We start from the raw sequence: 24,765 nt of genomic DNA, 5'->3' as shown, positions 1-24,765 counted from the left end.
GTATTTGCAACTTTCATGCCATGAAAAGTAAACCATCAGAACGGTGAACAATTCTTAGAAAAGGTACAAATAAAGTATAATTTTCCCTTTTTTTACTCTGAGTTGTTTTTCTGGACATTTAGTGCAGACTAAAATTATGCAGAAAGACTTGGTGTTTATCTATAAAATGAAGGTAGGACTGAGGCTTTGAAAAAGGTGTTTTTTAAATCTACTTAACTATCCGTATGAAGTTTGAGAATAGAAACATTTATTTGTGCTGCAGTTTTCTGTGTGTTCCTCCCTCTGTCCATTAAATGGACAATAAATTTTTAAATTGCTGTGACAGCTAGAACACTTCAAGAGATATCCAGAATGTCCCCTAGATGATTGTATTTTCCTCATTAAGAATACCTTCTAGTATACAGGAAAATATTTTCCCCTTTTATGTTTACTCTTCTTTTCTCTTACTTATTATTTCCTATGTTAGTGCAGTAAGTAAAGCACATGTTGCCAAGATTCAGAGTTTGTCCTTTAGATTTGGTTTATTTTTCTTTTAGACAGTTCCTCCTGTATACCTTTAAATTTCTTACTTCCTTACCACTCTTATTATTGCCATTTCCATATTCATCAGTGGTTAGAATGGTGCTTGGTGTGTAGTATTCATTCAATAAGCATTTGTTGAATGAAGGAATTGTAATTGGGGGCCTTTTCTTCATACCACTTTCTGGTTTTATACATGTTGAAAATCATGGGGGTACTAGTGTTCATACAACACACTAAAATAAAGCACAGACCTGTAGACCACTGAATAAAAGTTTGGCTCAAAGCAGGGGTCTAATGAACCACTTATCATTAGGTAGGGGCTAGACAGAGTTGAGCCTCTTGTTTTTTGAATGTAGCTTTGTTTGTGTATCTGACAGTTTATAAGTAGAAGAGCTTCCCAGTTACCTGTCCTCCATATGAGCAGCTGATTGGCTTTTAAAATTTATGATTTATTTATTTGAGACAAAGAGTGCACACACTTACACACGTGAGCATGAGCAGGGGGAGAGGCAGAGAGACAAGCAGACTCCCTGCTGACCGAGCAGTACCCTGGAATCATGACCTGAACTGAAGGCAGAATGACTGAACCACCCAGACGCCCTATTTTTGAGTCTTTCAAGGGCCTTAGTTTTCCTTGTTTGTAAAATGAGGTAGTTGTGTTTATTCCTCTCTGTTGGTTAGTGATTTGAGCTTTTGTGTATTTTTGGATTTTGTATGAAGGAATTTTGTTCTGTAGTTTTCCACATAGATCATGTGATACCCACTGAATTCTCCACCCCCTGACTCCCCCACTGAATTATTCTTACTGGGATATAGATTTTACTTCTGAAATGATTCTCCTTTGTAAGTTACAAAGTATATTATCTTGTTTGATGATAATGAACAATCTTGAAAATGTTAGGATTGAGGACATCATAATATAAAGCAATGCTGAGATTTTCCTTTGTTAAATGAAAAAAACAGTATACTCTTATTGCTGGTAATGTTGATTGAATAAAGTAAAACCTCAAGTTTTGAAGACTTGGGATTCTTTGACAGGTAAATTTGGCCTGGGATAATTTCTTTTTCAGGTCTTTTCTTATAAAATCTTTGTTTCTTTTATTTTTTAAAGTTCTTCAGTTAATTCATTATTCTCTTACTTTGTAAAGCTCAATGACTGCTTTTGTCAGCCAGTTTGTATGTGATCTCTACTGACCTGAGAGTTCCTGAAAGTGAACTAGATCATATTTGTAAAGTTCTCTTACCTCACTGATGGAATGTCTATACTATTTTATTTAGATGAAGAGGTATCCATCAGAGGTTCAGAGATTGCTCTTGTGGGCACATGGTAGAAAGGAGGATGGTGCTAAATTATTTTATTTAAAAGGGTTTTACTTAATGTAATGTAATCTAAAGGCCTTTATTCCTTTTGGATTTTAAACTGATACTTTTTTTTTTTTTTTAAGATTTTATTTATTTATTTGTCAGAGAGAGAGCAAGAGAGCCAGAGAGTGTGTGTGCAAGCAGGGGGAGTGGCAGGCAGAGGGAGAAGTAGGCTCCCTGCAGAGCAGGGAGCCTGAGGCAGGACCTGGGATCATGACCTGAGCCTCGGTAGGTAATTAATCGACTGAGGCACCCAAGTGTTCCTAAACTGATACTTTTAAAAATGAAATGATGGTGATAGTAGCTGATGATTTTTTAAAAAAATGTTTTTACTTGGCAAAATAGAGTTGACAGTCTTGTGTGTGTCCTTAATTTCTAAATTTTAAAATTGAACTGCTTTGGGGTGCCTGGCTGGCTCAGTCGATAGAGCATGTGACTCTTGATCTTGGGTCATGAGTTTGAGCCCCATGTTGGGTGTAGAGATTACGTAAATAAATAAAAGCTTTAAAATTGAACTGCTTTATGGAATCTAAAAATCTGGAGATCAGGCTAAATCAGTATTTCTCAAAAATTTGTGTCAGGAGACTTAACTATGAATTCAGAATCATGGTAGAATGCGTCATACTAAATCTTGTCTCCATTCTTCCATTTCCCCTTTGACCATACAGAATGGTATATTAATGGTTCTGAAAAATCATTCAGTAAAGCAACATACTTTTTTTTTTCCAAAGATTTTATTTATTTGACAGAGAGAGACACAGCTATAGAGGGAACACAATCAAAGGGAGTGGGAGAGGGAGAAGGAGGCTTCCCGCTGAATAGAGCCTGATGTGGGGCTTGATCCCAGTACCCTGGGATCATGGCCTGAGCTCCGCCTGAGCTGATGGAGCCACCCAGGTGCCCGTCAACATACTTAATAATATTGTTTAATTCAACCTTTTCCAGATTTGTTTTTTCTTTTTCTTAACAGACCACTGATTTAATATCCTGTGAAACATGGTTTAAGAAATGCTCTACAAAATTGCTTCCAGGAGTTTATTAGAATCTACAGTTAATTGAAAACTTCATGTTCCAGGTCCTAGTTCATTAATGAAGTGTGACTTGCTAAATATCACACAGTTCGTTTGTTTCTCTGTGCTTCCAGTCCAGTTTTGATTAAAGTTCACATTCACTACTTTTCACTGCTTAGGCTCTTCTGAAACATTGCTCAGTTCTTCTTTCAAGGCGAAGTACCTGATATGAGGATATTCAGAAAAGTTTGTTTTATTTCCGTAAGTGTGATTTCATTAAAACATATATTTTGTACCTGATTTCAGTGACTTCTAGTCCCAAGTTATTTTTCTTTCCCTACCAAGAATGCTTTCTTTTCCCTCAGTGTTTGGAATGGAGAGCTTCAAATATGTTTTCTGGGAGAATGAATGTTGTCAGTTTATGTAAGAAGATTCTGTCAGCCTAAGCTGAATGCAAGAAGATAAAAATTTTCCTCCAAACCAGTGGGATGCATCAGAGCTGAAGGCAAACTTTTTGGATCATTTACCATTTTATATCTTTGCCACTGGTTTTTCGTTCTTCCTGCTGCCTTCAGTGGCAGCAAGCACAGAACATTATAACTAAATCTGTTCTGGCTATATTGTGTTGTATGAAATTAACTTTTTCTCTGGTAATTTTTGTAGTTTAGTCTGTTTTTTTCTTAGAAAATTTGGCTTCTTGTTCATCTGATCAAGCTTGTATCAAGTAAAGTTTTGTCCTGTGTGACCTGATTTTCTGCCTTGTTACACAATGTGCTGAAGAAGGTTGATTGATTATACACTCCTGTTTGGAGTCCCTGATATTGTTGGTGTTCAGTCATGGCCTGGAATGGAGAGACAAAATTATGAAGGTTGTATATGTTACTATTCTTAGGGAATGAGACCATAAATGAAAGCAGTTTTGTTGGCCTGGAACTGAATCACAGCTCTTCAAACAGTATTTAAATTGTATAGGTATCCTTGTATAACACTAAAACTAACTGTAGCCTGATGTTTTGTTTTGTTTTTTTTTCCTTTTCTTTTTTCTTCTTTTTTTTTTTCTTGTGAACTGGTTTTCTTTCTGGTTAATAGTCAAGGGAACAATCACTTAAGATTTTTTGGAGTTCAAAATGCTTAAACTGAAAACTTTCATCTTCTTTTTGAATGAGTAGTTGGCCACATGAAAGAGTAAGACTTTCTTGTTTTTCTGAAGGAGAGTTGGGGGAGATAGCATTTGTGCTCTAGTTTTACAGATGGAGAAACAGGTCTTCACAAAGACCTGTTACCTTCACTAAGGTAATGCTGGAACTAGAGACAGAACTCAAGTTCTTTTGTCTTTGTTTTGGGGTATACTTGATGCTTATGAAAAGGGAGGAAGTGTACCTTGGTTTGAAAAGAAATAATCAGGGGATTTATGGAAAAGGTCTCTAGAAAAAAGCAGTATCTTTGATCTACACCTGTGAGCTGGCGGGAAATTCAGGGTGTGGTGAGTTCTGGTGTAAGAGCTGTGATGTGTTTCTAACAGTGTGTGTTCCTGGGGCACCTGGGTGGCTCAGTGGGTTAAGCCGCTGCCTTCGGCTCAGGTCATGATCTCAGGGTCATGGGATCGAGTCCCGCATCGGGCTCTCTGCACAGCAGGGAGCCTGCTTCCCTCTCTCTCTCTGCCTGCCTCTCTGCCTACTTTTGATCTCTCTCTCTGTCAAATAAATAAATAAAATATTTAAAAAAAAAAAAAAAACAGTGTGTGTTCCTAATCCTTCCAGTTAGGAATTTCTGAACAGTTCTGCCCGATGATACTCAAAGAGACTATGAACAAGAGGATATGAGTAAATATTGTGATCTTAGTTTTTGACTGTCAGACAAGACAGAAAATAAGCTTCTGTGTTTTTTTTTTAATTTAAATTCAGTTAATTAACATATAACATATAATTAGTTTCAGAAGTAGAGTTCAGTGATTCATCAGTCTTATATAATACCCAATGCTTATTACATCACGTGCCCTTCTTAATGCCCATCACCCAGTTACCCCATCCCTCCACGCACCTCCCCTCCAGCAACCCTCAATTTGTGTCCTTTGCTTAAGAGTCTGTAATGGTTTGTCACCTCTGATTTTTTTTTTTTAAGATTTATTTATTTATTTGACAGAGATCACAGTTAGGCAGAGAGGCAGGCAGACAGAGTGAGTGAGAGAGAGGAGGAAGCAGGCTCCCTGCTGAGCAGAGAGCCCGATATGGGGCTCCATCCCAGGACTCTGGGATCATGACCTGAGCTGAAGGCAGAGGCTTTAACCCACTGAGCCACCTAGGCGCCCCGTCACCTCTGATTTTGTCTCGTTTTATTTTTCCCTCCCTTCTCCTACGATCCTCTGTTTTGTTTCTTAAATTCCACATATAAGGGGCACCTGGGTGGCTCAGTGGGTTGGGCTCTGCCTTTGGTTCTGGTCATGATCTCAAGGGTCCTGGGATCGAGACCCAAGTTGGGCCCTCTGCTTGGCGGGGAGCCTGCTTTCCACTCTCTCTCTGTCTGCCTCTCTGCCTACTTGTGATCTTTCTCTCTGTCAGGTAAATAGATAAAATCTTAAAAAAATATTCCACATATGAGTGAAATCATATAATTGTCTCTCTCTAATTGACTTATTTCAATAGCATAATACTCTCTACTTCCATCTACATCATTGAGAAATGGCAAGATTTCAATTTTTTTTGGTGGCTGAGTAGTATGTCATTGTATAAATACACCACATCTTTATTCTTCTGTCTATGGACATCTGGGCTCTTTCCATAGTTGGCTATTGTGGACATTGCTGCTATAAACATTGGGGTAAAGATGCCCCTTCGGATCACTGCATTTGTATCTTTGGGTAAATAAGCTTCTGTTTTAGATTTTAAAAACTACTTAGATGCTGATAGTGAACATTAAGAAAAGCAAAGCTGTGGGAATTAGGAAATAATTTCTAGTCTATTTCATGTTCTGAGTAAATATTGAAACAAATTTGCATAAAGTTCAAGAGTATGCACAATTCAGAGTGGAACTCAGTATAAATAAGTCTTGGCTTGTAGCTCATTGTCCTAAAACCTCACATGTTTTGATAATTAATCTTGAAGTATAAGAAGGAAAAGAAAATAATGCATTAAAACTACTGTTTCCCTTTCTCTTCAGTATTACAAGTGTACTCTTGTGCTGTTCATCAAAGTGGGTAAGAATCAGGGCTAGGCTATACTTAAGGAGTTGTTCCTGATTCAGACGATTAACGGTGAAAAATATTTCTGGTTATGGGTATTTTTAGATGGAATAGGCAGTGGAACATTTGAAGCAGTTCATTCAAGTGTTCTTGCCACTGGTATCTTCACTAGAGTTTTATACAATAAACTTTTAGACCCTAGGGGAAGCAGCTTAGTTGGGTACAAACAATAAGGTTCCAATTTCCAATGATTCTGGGTAATTAACCTAGATTTGTTATACTTCTCTTCTACAGATTAAATGATACAAATGACCTAATGAATTTTTTTGATAAGACTTTGTGACTGTGTAGACTGTATGTTGGCAGTATTTTGGTTGAGGGGGGGTAGTTAGTGTGGTGATTTGATGTGTTAATGTTGAAGCAGAGAAGAGAGATTTCCATAGTGCCAGACATATGTGGGTGCTTATCATTATCCTCCTTGGGAGGGCTTGCCCCTCCTCTTCTCTTCTAACACAAGCACCTTATGCTTAAAATTCAAAACTTTGTATCTGAATATCTGTGTGTGTGTGTGTGTGTCTATATATGTATATATGTCAGGATGAATGATTCTAAAGCCAGGATTTGGATGTGGGAGGAGTATAGAGGCAAAGAAAGACTATGTTTGCTTCCTGTTTGACAGCACCCCCCCCACACACTTTTTCTTAGAAAGATTATTTATTTATTTATTTATTTATTTATTTGACACAGAGAGAGAGAGAGCGCACGCGCAGCACACAAAGCAGGGGGAGTGGCAGGCAGAGGGAAAAGCAGGCTCCTGCTGAGCAAGGAAGGATCCCAGGGCAGGACTGGATCCCAAGAGCCTGGGATCATGACCTGAGCAGAAGGCAGATGCTTAACCAACTGAGCCACCCAGGCATCCCCTGTTTGATCCTTTTACAAATTTACCTTAATTCATGGACATTCCCCAGTTAAGGTTAAGATCACTCCTGGAAAAAAATTACGGAAATTAAAATGTAAAGTAGCCATCTTTAGAAGTGACTTGAGATAAGTACTTAAAATCCAGTCTGGTTGTAATATCAGTATAGGGTAAAACTAAACTGTGTTTGTAACTAAGAAAACATAGCTTAGTAATTTTATTATATTTTGTCAGAAGAAGCAGTATGTCTCTTAGAAGAAGGTGTGGGAATTGTTGGTGAACAGGAAAAGAGTAGAAAAAAAAAGTCAGAGGCAAACATCATCCTCTTCTGGTACTGCCGATGGGAAGAGGAAACCCAGGTCCTTGATTTTTGAGGATCTGGTTTGTATTCATGGTGGGGATGGGTATCTTAGGCTGTTGTAAAGTAAAATGGCATTTTGGGTTTTATATACATGGCCTCTGAATTTGGTTTTTATGTGAATCTTTTTCTTTCTTTTTTTAAAGATTTTATTTGCTTATTTGACAGATCACAAGTAGGCAGAGAGGCAGGCAGAGGCGGAGGTGGGGAGTGGGGGTTGGGGGCGTGGGGGGTGGGGAAGCAGGCTTCCCACTGAGCAGAGAGCCCCTTGTGGGGTCTATCCCAGGACCGTGAGGTCATGAGCCGAAGGCAGAGACTTAACCCATTGAACCACCCAGGCACCCCTATATGAGTCTTTTTTTAATTTTTAGGACAGATCTTCTCTTGGTCTGCTAACTTAGATTTCTGAGTCTGTAAGATTGAAGGTTTCAGACCTTGGATTGTGTGTTTATTATGATAATGCTCCTTTATGAGAGAGGGAGGGGGCTGAATGGCTGCTGAATTTTCCAAGGCCTTATTGGGCCTCACCATAAACTTTTTCATCCTGTCCTCAGGAAATTATAGTTTCTATTACTTTCTCTAAAAGCAAAGTTATTTTTATTTAATCAGTGTGGTATAATGAAAAGAATATATGAGGAAGAGAAGACCAAGACTGATATAACTTAAAACAAAAAATTTTATCATGAAAAGCTTTAAACATAACAAAAATAGACTAGGATAAGAAGCCCACATGAACCCAGCTTTAATAATTATGAATTTAAGCAAGTCATATTTCATTCATCTCTACCGGAAGTCCACATGATGTCTCCAGATAGTTTGAAACAGTTGTTACAATTTTTGAGTCTTTTGAGTGAAGGAGTGGCACCCTCTATGCAGCTGGAAGTTAGGAAGAGTAGGACTAGTGTGAATTGAGAAGAAAAAGGGCAGTATTAAGTCAAGTGCTATCAAGCCTTTAAAAAGAAAATCTAGAAACTGGAACTATAGCAACTTCAGAATGTTATTTTGGGATTTTCAGTCCTCCAAGAGAATGGAAGTGAGATAATTTTCTAAGAACAGACCTTTGTTCTAAGATCAGACTATTGAAGTATGTAAGAAACAAGAGGGCATTTTTCTTTTTACTTTGATAATTAGAGAATGATGAGGTTACAAATTTGAAAAAGTTCTCTGTATGTTCTGTAATGTTGATTTCAGTAGACAAAATCCACAGCTGAGAAATCTATATGTTTTATAATTAGCTACTTTTATCAAGGATAATTTACAAAGCATTTGGAAAGAATTTTGGTTCTCTTCCTTGTAAACAAAATAGAATTATTTAGGAAGGTTTGATTGTGGAGGGAGTACCTAGGGATAGGAGGGAATCCATAGTACTTCTGCAATTTGGTTTATACCTCTGAAGTGTCCTGTTCTGTTGAAAGAGCTGTTTGTGGCTGACAGCCTGGTTCCTAGAACTGTGCCTGGGATCATGATGAGAAGACTTGTACATTTTCTCTACTCCAAATCAACGCGTTTCTTGTTTCAGAGTCTTTTTTTTTTGTCTTCCCAATAGTGATTATCTGCTTTTGAAATTACTCTTTCTGCACCATACATCTTTTTTTTTTTTTTTTTAAAGATTTTATTTATTTATTTGACAGAGAGAAATCACAAGTAGACGGAGAGGCAGGCAGAGAGAGAGAGAGGGAAGCAGGCTCCCTGCTGAGCAGAGAGCCCGATGCGGGACTCGATCCCAGGACCCTGAGATCATGACCTGAGCCGAAGGCAGCGGCTTAACCCACTGAGCCACCCAGGCGCCCCAGTGTAAATAACCTTTTAACGCCAAAGATCTTCATCCCTACTCCATTTTAGCCACCTATGCCAATTGATATATCTTGGACTTTATGATCATCCAGAACAGTTCTTCCTCTGAAACCTCTCAAGCTCTATTATCTTATGATCCAGCCATAACTTCTTAAGTTTTCAGCTCTTTGGGGCATGTGGGTGGCTCAGTTGGTTAAGCATCTGCCTTCACCTCAGGTCATGACCCTAGTTTCTTGGGTTCGAGCCCTATGTTAGGCTCATTGCTCAGCAAGGAGTCTGCTTCTCCCTCTACCTCTCCCCCTGCTTATGTTCTTTCTGTCAAATAAATAAAATCTTTAAAAGTTTTTAGCTCTTTTATTTCTTTACTTCCATTCTATGTGTTTTCTGATTATATTAGATTCTGGTACTTTAACTCTTATTTGTGAAGTATATGGCAAGTAATTTCATGTTCATGTAGTCAGTAAATATTGAGAACCTATCTGTCCTAGGCATATACTGGTAAACAAAACAGATCTGCACCCTTCTGTTACGAAACTTGAAGCTTACTGAATGGAGACAGACATTAAAAAACATCTAAATTGTGGGGATGCCTGGGTGGCTCAGTTGGTTGGGCGGCTGCCTTCGGCTCAGGTCATGATCCTGGCGTCCTGGGATCGAGTCCCACATCGGGCTCCTTGCTCCGCAGGGAGCCTGCTTCTTCCTCTGACTCTGCCTTCCACTCTGTCTGCCTGTGCTTGCTCTCTCTCTGACAAATAAGTAAATAAAATCTTTTAAAAAAAAAAAACAAACATCTAAATTGTGATAAGTGCTATAAAGTGATGAATGAGGTGCTGAGGAAGAAAATAATAGGGGATCAGAAGATGGGTGAAATAGGTGAAAGGGATTAAGAAGTGCAATCTTACAGTTATAAAATAAGTAAGTCACAGGGATGAAATCCAACATAGGGAATATAGTCAGTAATACGGTAACAACTTTGTATGTTGATAGGTGATAACTACACTTACTGTGGTCATTTCATAATGTATAATGAATCACTATGTTGTACACCTGAAACCAATACTATATCTTATGTATTCTTCAATTACAAAAAAAGAGAATAGGAGGTAACCACTGTAGATTCCATGATGAAAGACATGACTTGGCATTAAAATGGAGGCTAAAGGATTAGAAATTCCTTGCTGTTCACAAAGTTAGGGAATAGTGTTTCAGTTACAGAAGCAATATATATGGAAGCTTAGAGGCATGATGAGCTTGATGAGGCAGAAAAACTGAAAGAAGGCCCTTGTAACCGTAATATACTGAGTGGGGGAGAGTAGCATGAAGTGATGTGGGCCAGTTGAATAGAGACCTGCTGAATCAGGGCCTTGTAGGTCATGTTTCAGAGTTTGATTTTATTCGGGGTGTTTTGGGAGATAGTTGAAAGGTTTTAAGCTGGGAAATGACATGGTCCATTTTTATATTTTAAAAATCATTCTGACTTCAGTGTGTGGAAGAGATAAGGAAGAGGCTAGAAGAGAAGTGGGACGACACTTAAGAGTGAAGGTATTTCAGTGTCTAGGGTCACTGCTGGCTTAGGTTAAGATAGTGTGGCAGTGGGCAAGGAGTAGATTTGAGAAATGTGTTTGAGCTAGGAGTGCCAGATTTGATCATTAGTTGTTGGAAGATAGGGGAGATAGACTCCCAGGTTTCCAGTATGAGCAAGCTGGTATGTATGCCACATCTTTAGAGACAGAGTATGTGTGTATGTGTAAGGAAGAGAGAGAAAGAGCACTGAGAAACCTGGTCTGGGTTGGAGATACATGTTTGGGAGATGTTCCTGTATAGGGGGTATTTAAAACAGTGGGAATGAGCGAGAGGGAGAGGAAGGAAATCATAGGGCCCAGACCTATGATTGTGACAAATTACAACACTTTGTAATTGATTCCCTTTTTCTTTTTAACATTTGACATTAGAATAGGTTTAGGGTTAGCCTTCTAAAATCAATCTCATTTGTATTCAGATAAACTTTCTTAGTGGGAGAGAAAGGGATGGAGTTACTGATAGCTTGGAGGGTGGCGGATGAAGGAGTAGGGGGAGGGGCTCAGGGATTTATATGGTCTCCAGATTATTTTATTTCTGAAGTGTACAGTGTGCCTGTTTTGAGTGTTTCTCAGCCTTCCTGTGTATAGCAGAGCAAAAAAACTTGAGAGCTTCTGATGCATAGGTTAAAGCTCATGGTATATCTGAGGTTTTCCACAATGTGGTCCCTGCCTACCTATTGACATTCAGACCACTCCCCTTCAACCTCTGTGCCTGTTAGAGTCTGTTGTGTTAATCCTTAGCCCATAATTTCCTTTCTCGTGGAGCAAAAGACTAATAATTTAAGTCACTGTTTCAGAGAAAGCCTTGCCTGGCCTTTCCTTATATTCCAAGTGTGCATTAATTATAGCAATTATTTTATTAAATTTTAATGTTTCTTGGATTGACTGTATCCTCACCAAACAAATCTTGTTGGAAAGGATTGGTCTTTTTATATCCCTTTGGTTTTCTTTTTATTTATTTATTTTTTAATTTAAAAAATTTTTAAAAAGATTTTATTTATTTATTTGACAGAGATCTCAAGTAGTCAGAGAGGCAGGCAGGGAGAGAGAGGAGGAAGCAGGCTCTCCTTGGAGCAAAGAGTCCTATGTGGGGCTTGATCCCAGGACCCTGGGACCATGACCTGAGCCGAAGGCAGAGGCTTCAACCCACTGAGCCACCCAGGCGCCCCGGTTTTCTTTTTTAAAACAGTATTTATTTCCTTTTTTAGAGAGCAAGAGAGAGAGCAGGAGGAGAAGGAGAATTTTTTTTTTTTAAAGAAACTTTATTGTTTAAAGATTTTATTTGAGATAGAGCAAGGGCGAGAGAGAGTAAGAGAGCATGAATGGTGGGGAGGGGCAGAAGGAGAAGGGAGAAGCAGACTTTCCACTGAGCAGGGAGCTTGACTCGGTGCTCAGTCCTAGGACCCTGGGATCATAACCTGAGCCAAAGACAGGTGCTCAACCAACTGAGCCACGCGGCACCCCCAGGAGAGAGAATCTTAATAAGCAGGCTCCCAGCTGAGCTCAGACCCTGATGTGGGGCTTGATCCCAAGATCCTGAGGTCACAGGTTAAGCGGAGACCAAGAGTAAGATGCTTAACTGACTGTGCCACCCAGGCGCCCCTCTTTTTATCTCTTTTAAGAAAGCATTTGAATATTTGAGTAACTATTCTGATTGTCTTTGACTAGCCAAATGTGGCTTACATCACTTTCTGGTAAGACAAAGTTTATATAGGGTTTACAGGGAGCAAGAAAATAGTTGAAAATGTCTTTCCCAGTCTATTTTAATAGGTAGTTAAAAATAGTTTTAGAAGTATGGTAAGTGGATGATAAAGGAAAGAAATACTTTAGGATGGTTAAAAAAAAATGTATGACAAGGCAGTCTCTAAAGTGTATTCTTTTTTTTAAATAAGATTTGCTTATTTGGATGAAAGAGTATGTGAGATGGGGGAGGGCAGAGGGAGAGAAACTCGAGCAGACTCCATGCGGAGTGTGGAGCCTGACTGGGGGCTTGATCTCACCAGCCTGAGATCATGACTTGAGCTGAAATCAAGAGTCAGATGCTTAACTGACTGAGCCACCCAGGCACCCTTAAAGTGTATTCTTTCTTTTTTTTTCTTTTTTAAAAAATTTTTTATTTATTTGAGAGAGAGCGAGCCTGTGCATGAGTTGGGGGTGGGTCAGAAGGAGAAGCAGAATCCCCATTGAGGGGAGCCAGGAGACCAACCTCGATCCCAGGACCCTGGGATTCTGACCCGACTCGATGGCAGACTCTTAACCGCCTGAGTCACCCAAGTGTCCTCAAAGTGTATTCTTTCTTATCAGTACTAACGCTTGATAAGATTCTTGGTACTGAAGGAAGTAGAAGCTGATTTGGAATTGTTCTAGTTATTTGAATTAACATTTCTGTTAAATACCTGAGAATGTTAAGTTTTATTTAGAGCCATTGGTAGTCAGAAAATAGATAAGAAATACTGAAAACTTCATTGTTAATTCCTAGTTTACCACTTGATTTATGTCGTGCTTCAGTTTGTGTCTTTTACACGTGTATAATATCAAATAGCAGTTTTTGTACCCATCAATTTTATAATCCCCCCCTGCCAAAGATTTTATTTATTTATTTACTTGACTGAGATCACAAGCAGGCAGAGAGGTAGGCAGAGAGAGGCGGGGAAGCAGGTTCCCTGCTGAGCAGAGAGCCCGATTCGGGGCTGGGTCCCAGGATCATGGGATCATGACCCAAGCCAAAGGCAGAGGCCTTAACCCACTGAGCCACCCAGGTGCCCCCAGTTTTATAATCTTAATACTGCTCTGATAACTAGTGGAGGTTTTTCATTAGATTTGAAGAGAAAATTAGATCATGAATTTATCCCAGTTTTTTAAAAAATCAACCCAAATTAAAAAACAAAAATCTGACATTCTCCCTTTCAGTGGGAGCTCTCAGAGGGAACCTCTTATGAAGCTATTCTGCAAACTTCTTATCGAATTCTTTATTTGCCAGAGTGTGATCAAAAAACCGTCCTTGGAGTCAGCAAGTACATGTAACATTTCATCGCATCAGCTTGTATACTGCACATTACTCTGAAACTACATGCTTAGCTTTCTAATGAAAGATTCCTGTTTCTTTCTTTCTCTCTTTTATAGGAATATATTTGTCCCAGATGTGAATCAGGCTTTATTGAAGAAGTGACAGATGATTCCAGGTATTGTATAAGCTCGTGAATAAATCAGGCATTTTGTTATCAAAATTGTTTTCTGTCACCATTGACTGAATGAATAAAAGGAAAATTGTTCTATAACTTATGTTCTCTGCTAAGTGGAAGGAACGGAGGGAGGGAAGAAGAGGGAAGGGTAATAAAAATGGAAGAATTTGGGATGTGATGTGATAGTGGGTATGGTGAGATCCTCTGCTTCTGATTGTGTGTGGCATTCCTTTGAAATCTCTATATCCATATCAGAGGAAATCTGGTAAGTTTGCATTTGTTTTCTGAGTCTTTGGTGTCTTTTTAGATTATTGGGTGGTTTCAGTGACCACTCTGTTGCCTAAAGGTAAATGGCTGTTAAACCTCTTCGGTCAGCTTGGGACTGACTTCTGACAAAGATATCTAAGAAGGTAAGCAGGCTGGTCTAGTCAGGGAAACCGAGTTATTACTCTCTTTTGAGGAAAGCCTTTGGATCCTTCATCTTACTAAAATTATTGCAGTCAGACTTACGCCATTTTATAGCTGTAATATTAATTTGGTTCATAATGCTTGAAATCAGCTCTTATTGGTCTTTCTAGAGATATAAACCTTATAAAAGGGGAAGTGTTCCTGAAAGTGACAGTATTTTATATTACTTTTTGGTTAATATGGATAAAACTATAAAAACTTAATAAAAAGTAGAATAGCGTTGGTAGGATGGCCTTTTATGGCTAAACATAATGGCACATTTGTTCTTTTATGGCTGTTGGTTAGATAATTTGGTTGGACAATTGATGAAATACTGACTGGATGAAAAGAACCTGTAATCTGAAGCTTCTTTTAATCTTGGAGTGACTTTGGAGATTTTAATGGCAGTAAATAATTCCTTTGCTGTTGCTATTGGCAGACTCCAAAGTTGAAGGGCCCTTCCACAACCAGGAAAAACCACACATTTTACAGTATGTACTATTAGTTTAACTTTATTAATGAGTGGTGATTATATATATAAATGAACTGGAGCTTCTGGGGCATTATATGGCATGGGATCAGGTTTGGTACACTTACATGGTGATCTAATAATCTTGGTTTTTGAATAACACAATACCAGCTTTAAACCTGTAAGATTAGCATGACAGCAAAATGAGCAATTTTGTGAGAATAGCATGCTAACTTGGGGCAGCTTTTTATTTGTGCTTTTATAATGGCATCAAATACTTACTGCAAACACTTACGCTCTGCATGTATTGAATAAAGAGCATATTGGTTATTGGGAGGCAATTGATGGGCTTACTTTTTTGTTCTAAGTTTTTAAGTAGTAATCCTGGTTTCTTTAGCCTTGTGTATGAAGTATGGTTATAAATGCAGATAGTGATTAGCTGTAGGATGAGTCATTTTTTTAGAAGGGAACTATGAATTTTATGGATCCTGCTTTCACTTGATTTAATTCTTTTATTTGTGCCTTTGTAGGCCAAAGGTTGTCCACCTACAGGTGCCATTAGTAGCAAATACTCAATTGTACAGATTATATGTCTTTTGAAAGGTTGGTGTTCTAAATGGTTGAAGAAATCTTTTTCTTAGAATCAGTTTCTTAGAGGTAGCATGGTATTCCCTTTATATTAAGTTCATAAACATTGGCTGATTTTTGAATACTTAGCAATTACAGTGGTAAGTAGTAGATGGTAAAAATGAACAATAGGAGGTCCTTACGTATAAATATTGGGTAGTGGGCTCCATATGTTACTGGACATTGATCATAGGGGCATCTTGTAAGTTTTCTTAAGCTTTGTAACATCTCTCAGAACATGTGGTTGTTTTATTATCCCTTCTCTATGATTAGCCTTGTTACTCTTAAAATATGGAGGAATTTTAAGGAAAGGGAATGCTGAGGAAGTTTCAGGGGGAGCAGAACTGTAAAAGATAAAGTTCATAGCTTTAATTACCAGGGATATTTGAATCCCTGAAACAATATAGTAGGCTTGAGCAATAAAATGGGTATACAGTGGTAGTTGAATTATTTACTAATTTAGCATAAATGTACCAGTACTTCTGGGCTTATTCTACATTTGAAGTGTTTTTAACTTCTGAAACAAATGCAAGTGTTAAATGGTTTCTAATTAGTGAATAAGGCCTGAGCATGACTACATAGAAAATGGCATTAGCTTTGCTTTTTCACTTTTGGTTTCAGACTAACCAAACTGTGTTTGTTTCCTCATTGAGCTGAGTGCAGTTGGTGTTCTGAAAATGAAAGCTATCTGCAGTAGTTTGTAGACTTGTATTTGGAGTGACTATGTGTACATGTTCATAGGCGTGTGTCTTGAAGTAAAAGTGATACCTGGTAGTTCTTGTGATTTTTTCCATTCCTTTCTCCACAAAATATTAGCCATTTTTCCTCTCCTTTTTTTTTTTTTTTTTTTTTTTTGCAGATTTCATGGGGACAATGGGATCTAATATTTCTCCCCAGTCTTCAGGAGTAGTTATTTTATTGTTTACACATTTTTTTTTTTTAAGTAATCTCTCCACCCAGTGTGGGGCTTGAACTTACAACCCTGAGATCGAGTCACATGCTGTACCAGCTGAGTCAGCCAAGCGCCCCTGTTTTCACATTCAGCAATTTTATTTTCAAGTTACCAATGTAGAGTATGACGTTGCAGGGTTTTTCAAAAATGATGAATGCTCTGTATAATGTTTTACACACAGTAAACACTTTACATGTATTTGTGGTATGAACACATTCTTGATCCTCTGAATTTATATGTATACATATGCTTTTTAAGGTTTTGTTTATTTGAGAGAGAGAGGGAGGGAATGAGCAGGGGGGAGGGGCAGAGGGAGGGGGAGAAGCAGACGCCCCACTGAGCAGGGACACCCCCCCCATGTGGGACTCCATCCCAGGACCCTGGGATCATGACCTGAGCTGAAGGCAGCCACTAAACCAACTGAGTCACCAGGCACCGTGAATTTATATTTATGAAAGGAGGGAAAGGGTTAGAAGGGGATGAGATAAATTCTAGATATTAATAAGGTAGAATTTATAGTCAGAGTCAGAGTGCAGAGGGCTTTGGATCCTCATTTGGTCGGTGAGTTCAGAAAAGACTTAATGGAGGAGGTAGCATTTGAGATGAGCCCTGAAGGATGGGTAGGATAATCAAAGAATAGTATAAACTATTAAAAGAAGAAAAAATATTTATTGAGATCTTTTATAATGTGCTAAGTATAGTACCAGGCCCCTTGTAGCACTGTATTTAATCATTCCCAAGTAGGCTCAAATGTTATGTTCATCTGGTGGTTGAATGATTTTTTTTTAGCAAAACGTTATTTTGAGAATCTTGTTTTATTCCTTTGCCTCCTTGAGAATAAATGTTTTTTTTCTCTTGCTAGGTCAAATTTGAATTGCATTGCTGGCTGTGGTTCCTTCTTCCTACTCTGTGGTGGCCCCTCTTTCTAATTTTTCACTTAATTTATACTTGATTTTGTGGTTTGTTATAATATCTTTTGTAGATTAATCCACATGCCAGTTCTTCATAATTTCCTTCGTAGGTGTCACATTGGGATGAGTTATTTTTCCTTATTGGGCTTTGTTCTCATTGTACTATTCTATATTTAGCTTCTGGGAATGAAGCTTGTTCCTAGGAATAGAATCAGTACTCATTTCTTTTTCTCTTCAGTTTTTTAGGTGGTGGTGGCAGCCGGATAGACAGTAGCACATCAACACATTTTGCAGAGGTAAGTTTTCCTTTGGCTGTAGGGATTCTGTAGATAGTGGGTGGATGTTTAAACCATGACAGAGTTCCACCTGCCGCAAGTGCAGCAGAACATCAGAAAGTATAAGAAAAGTGTGGGCAAGAGTAGCTCTTAGAAAGATTTGTGTTTTTAGTAGTTGGGCCTTTGACATGTTACTTTTGGTAAACCTTTGACAAAGAGAGGAACCTTCTTGATCTGTGCTGTTTTAAACCTGGTGTTGTTTCCAATTGTTTTCTACTTCCTTAACTGTGTATATGGTGTGAAAGGAAAAAAAAACCTTGTGGTGTTTGTGAAATAACAGTGCTATAAACTCTGCTTTGGTGATGTGGCAGCCAAGGAAATAGCAGGCCAGAATGAGTTGTAATTGAAGTCACCATTCAGCTTTACACAGAGGTACTGGTTTTTAGAGATGGCCTCTAATAAACATGGTGGTTTGGTATGATTGGAATTGGGGGCCAGATTAAGTATATGGTATTTACTTGCCTTCCAGATCTCAAGGTGGGACCTATAATTAATTTCCAATTATATACATAACGTAGCATCCATAGTTTTGGGAAAAAAATCTTAACTATGATTTGAAAATGAGGCATTAGTTTCCATCTTGGAATACTGTTTTACATTAAATTGAGAGTAGTTTTGTTTTTCATTTTATTCATTAACTTAAAATCTCTTGCTTAGTTTTTTGGGGAATTATTTTAACCATTTTTAAGTGTACAAGTAAATGGCATTAAATGCTCTATTTTTAATCATTTAGAGACTATACCCTGTAAAAGACAGACCATCTATCTCATCCTATGAGAAACACTGGTTTGTTTTGCTTCTATTGCCAGACAACTTGGTTGGCTTTAGAAAGCTAACAGATGCCAAAAGAACAAAAAATTAAATCCCATAATCATGATGTTTCTATGTGTGTGTTTTGGGATCACATTAGCCTTTTCCAAAGATATCTCAGTTGCCTAGAAGCCTGGCAGAATTTTTTGTATTTATTTATTTGTTTGTAAAGTAAAACAGTTAGCAGTACATTGGACAATTGGTGTTCAAGAAGCAGCCCATAAAACCCTAAGCTCCTCTCCTTCATCCTCTGAAATTATCTCAAGACCTGTATTCCCGCAGATTTTTATGTTGTTAGAATTATAGTCAAGGGACACCTGGGTGGCTCAGTTGGTTAAGCAGCTGCCTTCGGCTCAGGTCATGATCCCAGTGTCCTGGGATCGAGTCCCGCATCGGGCTCCTTGCTCGGCAGGGAGCCTGCTTCTCCCTCTGCCTCTGCCTGCCATTCTGTCTGCCTGTGCTCGCTCTCTCCCCCTCTCTCTCTGATAAATAAATAAAATCTTAAAAAAAAAAAAGAATTATAGTCAAGAATCTTGACAAAATGTTTGAGTAAAATTTCTGTTTTACTAAAGGTACTTCCTTTTACTTATGGTCTTTGTAGTTCTTAACATCCAGTTTTAAGTTTTTTGGTTAAATCTGAAATGCCTAACATGGGCTGGTTAAAGTGTGCGTTGCAAGACATTTTGTGTCTTTGAACTACTATTTTTATTTTCTCATTTTGATAGATTGAAAAACATTATTTAAAGTTTATTCTTGCCAGGCCTGGAAGCCTTTTTAATTTTATTATGTATTTCCCTGTGTGTGTTATTTCCAATAACATAGATTGTCACTTACTAATTATATATATGCTGAAGAAACTTTATCTGATTTTCTTTAAATGTTAGTTCTCTTAGGAAATGGAAAAACATTGGTCTGTCAGTTTTATAGATATGACTCACCAGGGGAGATGCATTAAGAAGAAAAATAAATATAGGTAGTCATTTTCCTAACTTTAGTAATGCTAAATCTGTCACTGATGGCATGAGCTATCCTTCAGGTGTTAAAAGTAATTTTGCTAAATCATAGCCTGTGGCTTCATGTCCCTTAGGGTTTATAGCAAGGGCATGTTTATGCCCAGTTTTCCCTCTGTAGAGATCCCTTGTTATCATGCCTGAGTATGTCAGTTTTTTCCTTTTCTAATTATATTTTGCATTTAAAAAATAGAAAAAAATCTGTCTTTATGATATAGAAGTTGCCAGGGATTTAAATCTGTCAGCTTCTTAGCTAAATGTTTTATACACAGCATTCTCCTAGCAGTAGGGACAAGAAGCAAATGTCATGGTTACCTTGCCTGCAAGGAACTTAAAATTTCATTGGGGAACAAGTGCAAACACATGAAGCAAATGGGAAAATAACAAAGAGTATACAGAGAGTGTGATAAGCTTATTGTGGGAGGTATATAACAAGTACAGTAGAAGGGAGAGATTGGTAGGCTGCAGCCTCTGGGAAGACTGAAGTGTTTAGGAGGAGAGAGGTCAAATGACACAGTAGTATGCCTGGAACAAGATTGCCTGAGTTCAAATTCTGGGTTCACCACTTAACTGGCTGTGTAACCTGGGAAAAATTACTTAGAATCTCTTTGTGCTTCTGTTTCTTTGTAAATTGGGGAAAATAATATCTACCTCATAGGTTTGTGAGGGTTAAATGAAGTAAGACATTCTAGGTGTGTAGGCCAATGTGCCTGCCATGCAGTGAATTTCAATACATTTTAGCCATTCTCAAAACTTTGTTGAAAAGGTAAAACTCCTTCATGAGGAAGTTAAAAGAAGGCATCAAGCATTGGAACCTTACATGGTAGACAGAATTCAAATACACAATGAGGTGAAAAAAACTATCTCAAAATAATATTCATAAGCTATAAGGTTTTAGACTCATGTCCCTGGATGAAACACTTAGAAAATTATAAATAGAAACCAAAGTTATTTTCCTTTTCCATATTTTAGTTTATAAGTTGAGCAAAAGCTTATGCTGAGTTTTGTTCAGTTTTCCTCAGCCAGAGTTCCTTGTACAAAAAAGATGTTATTTTCTATAATTAGCATTTGCTGATAGCTGAATTCTTAAAATACTAGGTATGTTAGAAGAGGCTTAGTCCAAGCAAAATTTTAACAAAGTTAGTATTGATTTTTTAAATTTTTTTATTAAGTGGCTGTTGGGTCAGGAAATAGAGTGGGTAAAGTTGGAGTGAGGGTGGGAGGAGGGTTGCTAGTTAAATGGGAGTTTTGTCTGAGTATTGTGTGAGGATCAGTGTAGAATGAATCTAAAAATGTTGCTAGCAGTTTTTAGGGAGGAAGGGCATTGCTGTATTGAGGTTCCTGGTGGTAACCTGGTGAATTGAGCCCATGGCTGCCTGAGGGTTTCATTGACTACTTGAAAGTTTCTGACCATGACCTGGTGCCATTGAGACATCTGATCTGAGAGTCTCAGCTTACCAAAATGGATCACTTCAGTGCAAAAGTGGCTGTGGCTGCTGCCTCTGATTAGCAGAAAATAAGATAGGTGGCTTCCTGGAAGCAGAACTCCCAGGTATATACATGAAGGTAGACTGCTCAGTCTGATTTGCATTTATTTAAATAAAATTTCTTTTGGTACATGATGTAGCATTAAAATGACAATAAAAAAATACTAAAAACATCTGGAGTCCCACTATTCCAGGAGCTTCTTTTCTCCACATATTTCCTTTCAGGTTTTATCTTGAGTCATTGGTACTGAAAGATACTATAACAGCATTAAGATTTTTAAAAATGAAAAATCTGTATTCTCATTATTTTAGCTTTATTTCTTTGCATATTTTACATTTTTCACCTACATGATTCATAACTGTTTCCAGAGGCATTCACAGAGTATACTATATTGGATTTCTGCTTTTTAACATTTACTTAGGGTTATGTAAAAAAACTTTTTTTGTCTCCTTGTAGTTAAAAGAATATAAAATTTATGAGTTCATATTGGTTCATGCCTGTACTGTGTTAAACTGTTATCCTATGTTAAACATATCTGGTTATGTGTGATAGTTCATTGTGGATTGTATCTCTTCCCTCCACCTCTAAATCTAGAACACATTGAGAAATACAGAAGCCAGACAGATGGAAACAAAAATTTAGTTTTACTCCTCCCTATTGGAGAACATGGTTGGTTGATCTGTGGCCAAATGGACATCCAAAGTCTATATAGGATGACTTACCTAAGAATTAGAGGTTGCAGAGGAGGCATTCATACTCAGAACCATTTTTTTTTTTTTTTTTTTTGCATTTGTGTAGCTTCCTAATAGGTGAACCCCATCCGTTGGAGAAATGAATGAATGGTGAATCAGCAGATGTTAGGCTCTTGCCACTCACCAGTCAGATACATTACTCCTCTGGTAGAGAAGAATAATGAGGAATGATTGAAGAGGTCAGCGATGGAAATGAGAGATCTGATTCTTCCCTCTTCACTCTGGGTTTAGTGACTTAACCCTGAAGTTAGCAGGAGTATGGGAGTAGTGACTGTGCCATCTTGGGGAGATCAATAATATGTGATAGCAATTTTGCCTTTACCTTCATGAAGAAAGACTCTGCTCTTTTGTGTGTGCTTCTGGGACCTGTGGAGAAGGCTCTGAAATAATAAAAAAACATTAAGTAAATTATGTTGAACTAAATAAAGTTGTTAATATTCTACTATTTTTGACCTCCAGAAATGGCAATTTTATTTTATTATGTTTTTAAAAAAGATTTATTAATTTTAGAGAGAGCATGTGCTCGCATGAGGGAGCACAGAGAGGAGCAGAAGGAGAGAGAGAAAATCTCCAGCAGACTTGCCACTGAGCACATGGTCTGACGTGGGACATGATCTCAACAACCCTGAGATCATGACCTGAGCCTAAATCAAGAGTCGGACACTGAACCAACTGAGCCACCCAGGCACCCCCACCAAAATGGCAATTTTACATGAGTCAATCTAGTAAAAAGAAGTTAAAGATTTTAAACCATCTTTCCCTGGGTTAACCATTCTTTTACCTGTTTGTTATTCTCAGTCTCAGCCAGATGCCAGTAGAGTTTGGGTTCTTCGAGCTGTTGCAACTTGGATTGAATCTTAAAGTTTGGATTAATTCAACCAAATCTTTGATGTGTCTCATTTTTTAGTGTGAAGAGCTCATTTCATGTTACCTGCTTTACATCCAGTCAGTTTGGAGATGTCAAGTAAAACTCCTGAGCTTTTTGCAGTTGTTGAAAAAAATAACTCTTTGCATAATTGAGTGCATACTCAATTCATACCAATGACCACAGATTAGCAGAGACCACAAACTTAATGGTAACAGATGGAAAAACGGTAAAACAGAATATTCTTGGTGTCAGTCTTGCCAGTTGCCCAGAATCCATGGCCTGTAAATTTAAACTTATTTGGGAAAAAGTACCTTTCAGGAGATTGTTTATGGCACAGTGTTTATTTTACTGGGGAAATAGGGATGTGCGTCATATTTTTTGTGTGTGAATGGCATTTGAGCTCTGTATTTTGATCAAATTTAGGAATTCGACATGGTTGCAGCTACAGTGTTGAGGTTTCTTTTTGAGGGCCCTTTCTTTCCTAGGCAGTATAGTATAAACCTCTGAATTTCCATTTACTTTTATTTTTTTTTTTTTAATAAGAAGGTTTTATTTTATTTTATTTTTTTTAAGACTTTATTTATTTATTTATTTATCAGAGAAAAAGAGCACAAGTCAGGGAGGGGCAGGCAGAGGGAGAAGCAGGCTCCCTGCTGCAAGGAGCCTGATGTGGGACTCGATCCCAGTATCCTGGGATTATGACCTGAGCCAAAGGCAGATGCTTAACTGACTGAACCACCCAGCCATTCCTCCATTTACTTTTAAGTCTTATATTCCAGGTACCCCTGAGTTGAATTGAGGATGAGCATGTTTTTTACTTTTCTTTCAGTTATCTTCTCTGCTTCTTAAAATCATTCTAATGTTTATTACTATTGTTTTAAAAAATTATTCTAATTTTTCCTTAATTTATTGAACAAATCTATTTTCCTGGAGATAGATGTCTTAAAGTATGGGTCTATTAAATTGTCCTCTTAGCTTTTAGGTTTCAGTAATTTTATTCTACCTCTAAGTAGAAGCTTTGTTTCCATGGTAAATGGGACCCCTGCACTTATTTGCCTGTTGGCTAATAAAAGCTACTGCCTTTCTCAGGATGAAGATATAGTTTAGGTCTCCAGTATCTAAAAAGCAAGGATCAAAAGTTAGGCTCCTTTTGGGTTCACACACAGTTCAAAATAAGATAAAAGGTGGTTGGAGCTGGTAATCTAATGCCATTTAACTCTGCTACCAATGGCAGATTAAAGGTAGAATGCCTCTACAACCATTATAACCATATAATAACCATATAATCTTCCCAAATGGAATATTTTGTGAAAAGTTAAACTAAAAAGAATAAAAATTATATAATTTTTTGGAAATCTACTGATTAGACAGAAAATTGGTTTTGTTATATAGGTGACCTTATTAAGCAGTTGTTCAAACATTTCTTGAAAATAAAATTCTAGGGGGGACCTGGCTGGCTCGGTCGTAAGAGCATGTGACTCTTCATCTCGGGGTTGTGAGTTTGAGACCCATGTTGGGTGTAGAGATTACATACCTACCTACCTACCTACCTACATACATACATAAACAATTAACTAACTAACTTAAAAAACACCCCAAATTCTAAAAAATAAAAATAACTTAGGTCCTTAAAACCTGGCAGAATTTTACAAGAACAGAAAACTATGGACCAGTATCCCCTTGTGAACATAGATGTGAAAATCCTCAACAAAATTTTAGCAAATAGAACCCAACAGTGTATGAGAAGGGTTAGACATCATGTTCAAATGAGATTTATTTCATTTGGAATGTTAGTTCATAATTTGAATGTTAGTTCAACATTTGAAAAATCAAACAACGTAACTCACCATAGTACACTACAGAGTAAAAACCATATAGTCATCTCAGTGGATGCAGATTAAGTATTTGACGAAATCTAAAAAAAATTTTTTTTTAAAGAGAGAGCAAGAGCACATACTTTCCTTGGGGGATGCGGGCAGAGGGAGAAAGGGAGAATCTTAACCGGGCTCCATGCCCAGCACAGAGCCCAACCTGGGGCTTGATCTCACAACCCTGAGATCATGACCTGAGAGAAGATCAAGAGCCGGATGGTTAATTGACTGAGCTATCCAGGTGCCCCTAACATCAATTTTTGATAAAATCTCTGAGCAAACTAAAGTAGATGGCAACAGCCTTTATCTGACAAAGAACTTCT

The 24,765-nt window shown here is 37.8% G+C and overlaps 1 protein-coding gene across 2 annotated transcripts in view; it reads left to right on the top strand.

Moving 5' to 3' along the window:
- RNF115 (ring finger protein 115) overlaps positions 1-24,765 on the top strand; it is a 72,017-nt gene that overhangs the window by 8,188 nt on the left and 39,064 nt on the right. The window contains exons 2-4 of one of the 2 annotated variants that reach the window (XM_059138569.1): positions 13,844-13,902; positions 14,789-14,840; positions 17,547-17,604. In XM_059138569.1, the coding sequence (XP_058994552.1) occupies positions 13,893-13,902; positions 14,789-14,840; positions 17,547-17,604 (120 nt within the window). In that variant the 5' untranslated portion in view covers positions 13,844-13,892. The remainder of the gene's footprint in view (positions 1-13,843; positions 13,903-14,788; positions 14,841-17,546; positions 17,605-24,765) is intronic. The other variant, XM_059138568.1, reaches the window with a different exon arrangement.

The sequence above is a fragment of the Mustela lutreola genome, chromosome 10 (assembly GCF_030435805.1).
Source record: "Mustela lutreola isolate mMusLut2 chromosome 10, mMusLut2.pri, whole genome shotgun sequence".
Lineage (NCBI taxonomy): Eukaryota > Metazoa > Chordata > Mammalia > Carnivora > Mustelidae > Mustela > Mustela lutreola.
The sequence above is the reverse complement of the archived record's forward strand: the minus strand, read 5'-3'. Positions and strand labels throughout refer to the sequence as shown.